Source organism: Eurypyga helias, unplaced genomic scaffold (genome assembly GCF_000690775.1).
Source record: "Eurypyga helias isolate BGI_N326 unplaced genomic scaffold, ASM69077v1 scaffold31932, whole genome shotgun sequence".
Lineage (NCBI taxonomy): Eukaryota > Metazoa > Chordata > Aves > Eurypygiformes > Eurypygidae > Eurypyga > Eurypyga helias.
Genome location: NW_010238375.1, coordinates 682 through 9,770, shown reverse-complemented (window position 1 = coordinate 9,770; position 9,089 = coordinate 682). Strand labels below are relative to the sequence as shown.

The following is a 9,089-nucleotide window of genomic DNA, read 5'->3' as shown; positions in this document are numbered from 1 at the left end:
TTGCACAGGTAACATTTTGTATTATTAGAGACTAGTTCCAGATAGTGACAGCAAAGCCCAGAGAAACATGCCTTACTGCAAGCATGCAGCGAATTCCAAAGTGGGAGCTTCAGTTTCTACTCTGAGTGCAACAATTGCTGCTTATTGTTAATTTTAAAGGAAAAAACACAAGTGCTTTTTGGCACAGGGAACGGTTGGAGATGCCTTCCCGGCTCCTCCCTGTCCATACCATCTGAATGTAAAGAAGTATCTCCTAGCACTGAATCTGTTAGTGTACGAGGTCTCAAGCAGGTATTTTATCAAGTACCTGAGCAGACTTGTTGAGCTGCCGGTCTGAGATCTGTCACTCTCTCGGCCACATACAATGGCCTTCCACGTCTTCCCACTGAGCTCACTTGGTGTGACACCTTGGCGAAAATAAATTGCTCTGTCATCGCAGCCGATTCCCCAGACCTAGGGAAGGAAAGGGCTTGGTGAAGGAAATGGCATGGCATGCAGGTAGACAGCAGATACAAAAGGTGCAGTGGTGGAAAATTCACCACAAAAAACCTGCTAGACAGGGTATTTTCCTGTGGTGTTCTTAACGGTGATGCTGTAGATGCAGCATAAAACTCTGCACCATCAAGAGAAAACTGTTTGCACCTGAATGTGCCACAGAGACATGCTGAGTGTTATCTTCTGCTGAAGAATCCAGCACGCATTCCTTCACAGCAGTTCAAGCACAGGCACCTCTTGTTCAGCTGTCACCACCTGCAGCTACTGCCCGTACAAAGGGGAACATAAATATCCTCACCAGTGGTACGCAGCCATCTCACCTGGTTATTTAAGCCTACGGTCACCATCATCATTTCTCCAACCATTTCAATCCAGCTTGTTCCACAAGGATTGTGAGAGTTCACTCCTCTTCTAAACCACACCTACAACAGCAACAGCAAGGAGTTTAAATACTGCTCCTTCTGCGTTAGCAAGCAGGCAGCTGGAATTCAGTTTCTCCAGTGGATTAGTCTTAAGCTCTAACACTGAATTGCAGCATTGCCTTAAGAAGTCACTTACCTCCTGGTTCTTTTACTTTATCAGGTGAAGATAAAATAATTCCCTTAACAGTACCCAGAGTGCGTGTCCTTGTAGCCAAGTACAGCCAGAACAGGGACACTCTTTGTTATGCTTTCCGTGGCAGAGTTAGTTTCTGTGCCAGGGGGAAAATACTGTCTGTTGCACATCAACTGCAAGCTATTTTGGTGACTCGGAATGGCCTTCCAAATAGTGTCCTTGTGTTCAAAGAAGCAGGGCTGACAGAGGGAACTGTCAGAGGGATCTCTTCAGTGGTACAGCTCTTTAAATTGTCCCCCCCTTAGATTTGTTTTTGCCAGTCAGAAATGGTCTGTGGGCTGGGCACCTGGAAAAATTTCCATCTGCATTTAGCATAGTCATAGTGTGTCAAGCAGCTACTTTAGAGGTTGTTGGCTGAATCATGTAACAGCCAGTGTGTTTGACTATCTTGTGGCTTATCTGAAGAAAAACATGCTAGCTTGTCTACACGGACTGTGGTGGTTTCATCTGGCAGATGGATCAGGCTGGACACTGCCTGTTACTGTGGCTCAGCTGACAAGCAGTAACTCATTAAACCAGAGGAACTCGATTCCTTAGAACTGCTATACATGCACAGAATTCATCTACGTGAAGGGACAGAATTCAGTATGAAGGGATTTGATCGCTACCAGCACAACAGCACTCTAGTACATTGCTCAAGACTTCAAGACTGGTCCCTTCCAACTCGAGACATTCTACGATTCTAAGTTAAAAACCCAGTAAGAAAGTAATTGCACATGCAGATTAACAGATAGATCACTTAATACAAAACCACTACACTGATGAAGAGGGAAGTTAGTAGGAACATAAAAAAATACGATCATATAGAAAATGATGACAATATTCCCTAAGCTGCTTTTGATGTAACCTTCAGACCATGTGGAAACAAGACGGAGCAGCTAGCTGTCCCTTCAGTTTCGATGCTTAATATCCCTTAGAAACCACTACATATTACATCCCCACCAACATCCCCACCCACCTACCACGTGTCGGACGTTTGTCACAAACCACAGAGTATTCCCGCAACAACAAGGGGAACTGGAATTCCCCAAACCATGGGGAATGCAAGTCCAAATCCCCAGTGTTTCCTGTGGAAGTTACATGCCCGTTTGAAAAAAGCAGATACAAAAAGGGGAGAAAAACACAGAACCAGAGCATGACACCTCTTACTTTTCTATCCTTTGTAACACACCACACCACATCAACACCCACAGAGACGTGCATAATCCCATTTTCAGAGCTTGGAGACTCCACAATATTCCAGGAAATGCCTGCAAGAAACAAACCCCAGAGGGCATTGGAGGCTAGTTTCTTACTCCACACTACACCAGTCAAAGGGGTTTCCAGCTAAATTTAGCAAACTTTACCTTGAGGGTTATTCCTATCAATTCCTTCTCTCACAATTGCTTGCCCTTCCCAAAGAGTTGCCCAGAGGAGGTCATACGGTCCGCAGCTGATCTGTACAACTTCACCAGGAGTGGTGATTAAGGACCACATGGAACCTTCTGGATTGTGATGGCAGACGTTTTCTCTGTACCATACCTAGACAAGTTTGAATAAAAATAAACAAAAACTTAGAAAATATTGCTACAACAATGAAACCATTGAGACAAGCATGAATACAAACTGGAAAGAACAGTCCTTCTTTAACAAGAGGATTTTTTATGCAGCGTATGCAGCCTGACCTTTAAAGGTATTTTTTTGATGGTGATAATGCAATTGAAGACCATTTCCTTATGTACTAAGGGAGGAGGGTTTTCTACAGACTAGCTTTTATCATGGAAGCAAATCTGGATTGGGTACAGTAACCTATTGCTACAAGTTCTGTGTATATTTCAACACGTAAAAACCACTTTGGCATATTTCAGGGCATGTTATATAAACCAAGGATGAACAAACACAGAACACAAGAATGTTACTGTTAGATGACAGCCCAACCTCACTTTCACTGAACAGAGCTTGCCACAATATGGGTAAAAAATCCTATTCTCTGTGCAGTCTTCAGTGACACCCAGTACCTTTGCTAGTCATGGTCCTACTGTCCTTGCACTTTTCCACAGATCACACTGAAAAGAGGAAAGTCAAACCTAGAAAGCATCCTGCAGTAGTCGTCTGAACACTGAGTGCTAAATCTGCATTTTTAGACATACTTTCCTTCTCTGGGAACTTCTACTGGGGGAATTAAAGCACTGTACAGTGTCAGTCAAGTAAGCCTGTAGAGTGGGATGCTTGTCACTTATTACTGGGAAATATGAGGCATAGGGAATTTTATTTTAAACAATTTAACCAAGTTTGCTTGTCTCTGCAGGCAGCGTCAAGCGTGACTGGAATCTCGGGCTATCCGTTAAAGGTATTACATCCTCCCCTGGGAGACCGCCAGTTAGACCATGTCTACAGACAAAGGGAAGCTACCCAGATACCTGCTGTAAGGATGAGGGAAGGAAGCCAAGAATCAAATATTTACAGCACTGAGCAAAAGAGCCCAGAACTTACGGTAGGCCTAAAAAAAATTAAAAAGTATAGTTTTCAATAGAAAATAAATTGAAAACATTCCAGAGCTGATTCCAGGCTGCCAAGTCAGGAGGTTACACTTTGCTGATCCGTAAGTCTTAGAAAACAATTTTAGAAACTCTTTCTTGAATCATTCCTGACTCTGCACCACAGAGACACAGCACAGTGCTTTGCAGGAGTCTTTATCAGGTTTTAAGGCCCCTTCTCTGCATTCTGGGCATTTTCCAGGAGAGAAGACACTACTCAACCCAAGTTTTTAAGATCCAGCTGTTCATAGAGGTTTAAAGCTCCCATAAAGCAGCGACCCTATGAGATACTAAGCCTTCCCATTCACAACACAAGTTGTTACAACCTGTAGGCCCAAAGTAGCTTTCACATCCTCTGCCCCATGCACAAACAGCCAATTTCCTTACCAACATATAACGTGTAACAAACCTGCCTTGTTGAAAAGCACGTAACTCCTTTGCAGTAGTGATTTGTATGAGAAAACAGGCACATACCCTGCCTTGTAAAGACACCGCCCATACTGATAAACGGCCAAGAGGCTCATCGGTGATTTCCCACCCTCCGATGGAGATGTCATTGAACGGGTCTGGCAGCTGATCTGGATCGTCACGTAATGCGACCTGAAGCAAAGAGAAGGACCATTGAAGAGCCACTGCAAACAGAGGCGACTCGCTGGTGGCCTCACTTGTTTCTCGCAGACTGGGTTATGTATCGCCGACTAAAGTGGCTGAGCATGGCGACTCCTCCTCCCGTTCAAGGCAGCTGTATGCAGCGAGAGGGGAAACGCTGCCGAGGCAGCACGAAAAGGTCTGTGTTTCATCCCCTAACTAAAGGGAATTTTAACTCACAGAACATACATACAGACAGTTTTTGGACTGGAAAACTGGACCATCACAAATTACAGATGCACATTCGTAGGATGGCACAACACTTAGCAAACATCCAGCTACAGGACATAGCTGGTGAATGACGCTACCTGCAAAGGGAGTGTGTTGTCAGGCAACCAAGGGAAATTAAAAAGTTGTTTTGCAATTTGCAAAGGAGCTGAGCACCTGTGTCCAGCTGCATTACCTGAGATTTGGCACCTTATTACCGTAAGTTTTTATGAAAAATCCCAGCCTTCCATATGCTTGCAAGAATTACAAGTTGGAAGTCAAGGAATCCAGGTCCAGCCTACAGAGCAGTGATTAATTTCCCTGCATGTATATTTGATTATTTCAAAAAATCAGTTTATTTAAAAGATATCCAGAACCTTCGCCCAAACGTCCCGTGATTTGTATCTCCTGTATCTGATCCACCTCCTGCGTCTGACACAAGAATTCCATTTCTTATCCTTCGTGTAGGTGCTAGGGAAGTCGATGGCGTAAGTCCAGCCCTGCAAACAGAGGTTTTCTTGTATGAAGATCAGGACCAAGGGGAAGCTGGAAATCATAGCTCAGAGCAATTCTGCATGAGTCACACCTACAAATACAATACACGTTACTGTGCGTGCCCCAACAACCCCGATTAACAGATCAGCTAATTCCATGAATGACTTATGAATCACGTCCAAACTCCTCTGCATGATATACACAGCACAAACAAGACACAGTTAAGCATTTTACTTTCTTCACAATAAAGATCTTAACTGACAATGGTGTCCAGTTGCCAGCATTTCGTGGCCTGATAAAAAGAAAAAAGCTTCTACAGACATCAAAAACCTTCAGACGGGATCCTTCCCCGTGTGGTGTTACAGCTGAGCTGTTTCTCAGAAAGAAGCAGCTATGGGAAGTTAAATGCCTCTTATTTTTATAGACCTTTTACACTCTTACAAAAGCGCCTTTTATTTTACAGACTAAGGATTGCCAGAATAGATCTCTTTCTGGTATTGTTCACCTACCCCTTTCTCTGTTGGTTCCCCTGCAATATTTTCATCCACATACCAGTCAGACTCCCACTCCCAGTGTGGTGAAGGCAGTGTGAAACTATCAAGCTGCTGATGTTTTAGCCCGCTCACATCACTCCACTGCCAGCGGTCACTGGGCAGTAATTTCTCACAAAAGCCACCAACTGGATTCCAGCGCTGCCAGAAATAATAAATAAAGTATTTTGAGATACCATCATTTTGCTGTACGTCTACAGAGTCCTAGGGAGTCACAAATTATACTTTTTTTCTGCAGTAGAAGAGGAATAAATTCCTGGGGTGAATAAGAACGTGTCCATACTCCAAGCCCATAGCTAACACAGTCTTCGGAGGAAGCTTTTTTAATTGTCAGCGAAGGGCTGACTGCAGAGCTAGTCCAAACCAAGTCATTTTCAGCTACATAAATAGGAACATCTGATGACATATTTTACTACCAACAGCGCTTTTTTCTTTGGGCACCATGATACTGCAGCATTAGGGTAATGCTGTAGAGATGGCCTTGGGATCTCAGATCTATTCCCCAGGAGAAAGATGACCAGTGTCTTGCCTGCACTAGAGAAACAGCATAGCTGCTGTGCCAGAAACTACGTCAGGATAACCGTATCAGTGAATCTTCCTTGTACCTTATGTTATACCAGGAGGGGGTTTTTTCCCAATCTGGCTTTAGTCAGTTACAGGACAAATAACTTGCTAGGGTTTTCGCCAGTCCAGCTGTGAGTTTTCTTTTTTCCCCACACTCTTACTTCCTATAGAAATATGGGCAAAATTTGTCATGTAATACTGTCTTAGATTTTAGGGCACGTGGAAAACACGTGGTTCAAAACCTTTCAATATTTTCAATGCAAAATATCATTTACTTTTACTAGAAATCTGGCTACTTTGCACATTATCTGTAAACTATTTTGATTTTAATTTTGTTGTTGTTAGCTCTTGCAGAATATTTCCTTTTGTGCTTTCTAGCATTTTGGTTTCCATTTTTTCATAACCTAGAACAAACAAAACAAAAGTTTTAAAATAATAAAATAAATGTTGAAGTTTTGCATTTTTAAAATCACGTGTTTGTATAACAAAAGGAACATTCTTAAATGGCTGGAAGGTTCTATCAATGTTAGATAATGTATAAAATTTGTTGTATTTTACCCATGTAGACAAATGAATGTCTTTTTCTCAACTTATATTCATCCCATTGCTCGTTACAAATCAGAGAAATGTGCTGCAGAAAATCCTCCAGTTTTTGCCTGAAATAATTTTTGATTAATTTAAAACCAAATAGATAAATATCCTTCAAAGTACTATTTTCAAGACATTATTTTGAAGTATGTCAGGTAGGAAGGGTCATCTCATCACTTTTATGCAAAGAAACCTGGAAACATTGTACTTTGATGGAGAGTTATGCCTTTACTAGAGAATTCTTTGAAACATTAAAAAAATAACGTTTTCTTAAGAATAGCACATTTTTGATAACGGGTCTTTGTTGCCTAAAAGTGACACTGGACATTTTCTTAAGGGGCTTGTGTGTTTGTCACTAAAGGAAAGGAGAACATCTGGTGAAAAGGGTGATGGTCCGGTCTGAAATGGCTTGCAGGAAACAGACCATAGTGCACAATGGCATTGCTTTTGTTAAGAGCAGGGAAGTAAAACCTTCCTTTGGGAATTAAAATATTAAAAGAATAACATGCTATTTGACACATACATACTCTTCAGAAACAGGGAGTAAAAAACTTGCAAACAAGTAAAACCAAAGAATATTCCTGTGAGAAAAACATGCAGAGACAGCGAATGCAGAGACTGGCTACCATTCCTTTCTGGCAGATAGGCGGCAGCGTGCCAGAGGTACCCGTAGCAGGCCGTACCTGATTCTCATAGGTTTCTTCCTGGTACCTGATAGGAACGTCTCCCGAGAACACGAAGGTGTATACTTGATGGTCACAGGCTATTGCCCAGCAGCACTGCTTGGCAGCAGAGACCCGTTTGAATTCCAGCTGCGTGTCCTTACAGAGCTCCCAGTACTGGCCAACAGTAGACAGAGTGTAAACCCTCCCAAAAATGTCAACGGCCCACAACAGGGAACTGGGCATGGCCATGGCTGAAAGGCAAAAAGGAGGTATTAATGAAAATGACAGTTTCAGAAAATGGATCTTGACCCTACTGTAGATCAGTTCTGCTCTGAGCCATCATCCGTCAAATTAAATAAAGATGTAAAGGATGATCCTCTAAAAGGAGCCCGTGCAAAGCCGGCAGCCGGATCTCTCAGTCAGAGCTGTGCAGTTACACCTCTCAGATGGCTCTGAAAAGCCACGTGAAGGACCTTGCTGCTGGCACACTACTGTCCATGCTGCAAGAGCTCACAACATCAATAGGACAGTTCCTGGCAGGACAGCACTCAACGCTGAACTGAAACAAAGTAGCACAGACTGTTTTATAGGAGAAGGCTTTGGGATCTGATCTTTATTTAATATACATAGGTGTGATATTTATTTCAGTATACACAGAGTGTGGTTTGACAGCAGAGGCCTGGTGGAGTTCCATTCCAATTTTAGCACTTAATAACCTGCTGTTTGCTGGGCACTGCAGCCCTACGGTCCATGGGGGGGTCAGCATTTTATGAGGAAGATATAGGCCAGTCCTTCTGTAAGTCAAGAAAGGCCAACATATTCCTGTCACTTGGCCTTCTGGGTGCCATTAAACGGGAACATCTCGGTTGCTCTGTGTGTCTGACAGAAGGACTGACGAGTATTTTGAACTTTGCCTCCAGTTTAGCTGTGCAGCGGGGGACCAGGAGGGGAATGGCAGAAGAGGGAAGACGAGGCGAAGGAGACTTGCCTGCCTGCCTTCCGACCAGCAACAGGCGGTGGTCCGGAGGCACTGACCTGCAGAGGGCACGTGAACGGGGTGAGGCTGCAGAGCCTGCCAACAGCTGGGCCCGTGTCAAAGAACAGCACGGTGAATTCACGTGTGAGGGCATACCAGAACTCTGTGATTTCTTGAACTGCTGCTGATAATTACCTAAAAAACCTGGATCCACCAGGTGAGTAACAGGTAACGGTGATAAAATTTATAGCAGCAGAGAACGAGCGAGGCCAGGGGAAGGCCACGAGGAAAATTCTATTAGTTTTGGCAGCATAACTGTACTGAATCCTCTAGCTTTGACGTTCCTGTTGTTGTTGTTGCTGGCAGTAAGAAGGAACGTATTACTGCCTTTGTCTGCTCTTGGATCAGCTGTTTATCCTCTTTATATCCTGCCTTTCTACTTCAGAAAAAGTAGGATAGTACAGAAAGACAAAGTATGGAAAAAATGGCATGGGACAGAGTGAAGATGAGGTGAAAATTATGTGTGTACCACTGGGAAAATAAAGTCCATGGAAATAAGCCTTCAGTACTAGCACTGAAAATTCTGCAAACCAGTCTTTCTAACAGAGGAAAATATCATGGATTCAATCTTCAGCAGTCAGAATGCCAGCGAGCCTGGGGTAAAGGAATCATTCCGAGGAACACCATGAAGGTACCTACCTAGCCAGATAATAGAGAGGAGCGATGATCGGGGGGGTTAAAGGTGGGCAAACATATCGATGAAGGCCTG

The 9,089-nt window shown here is 43.3% G+C and overlaps 1 protein-coding gene across 1 annotated transcript in view; it reads right to left on the bottom strand.

Moving 5' to 3' along the window:
- Nucleotides 1-7,593, bottom strand: part of TECPR1 (tectonin beta-propeller repeat containing 1) — a 21,393-nt gene extending 13,800 nt beyond the window's left edge. Inside the window, exons 1-8 of the mRNA XM_010147824.1 lie at nt 7,363-7,593; nt 5,486-5,668; nt 4,859-4,981; nt 4,101-4,226; nt 2,457-2,631; nt 2,260-2,360; nt 816-917; nt 308-453 (exon numbers count right to left, since the gene is read on the bottom strand). Of these exons, the coding sequence (XP_010146126.1) occupies nt 308-453; nt 816-917; nt 2,260-2,360; nt 2,457-2,631; nt 4,101-4,226; nt 4,859-4,981; nt 5,486-5,668; nt 7,363-7,593 (1,187 nt within the window). The remainder of the gene's footprint in view (nt 1-307; nt 454-815; nt 918-2,259; nt 2,361-2,456; nt 2,632-4,100; nt 4,227-4,858; nt 4,982-5,485; nt 5,669-7,362) is intronic.
- Between the last annotated feature and the right edge of the window lie 1,496 nt (nt 7,594-9,089).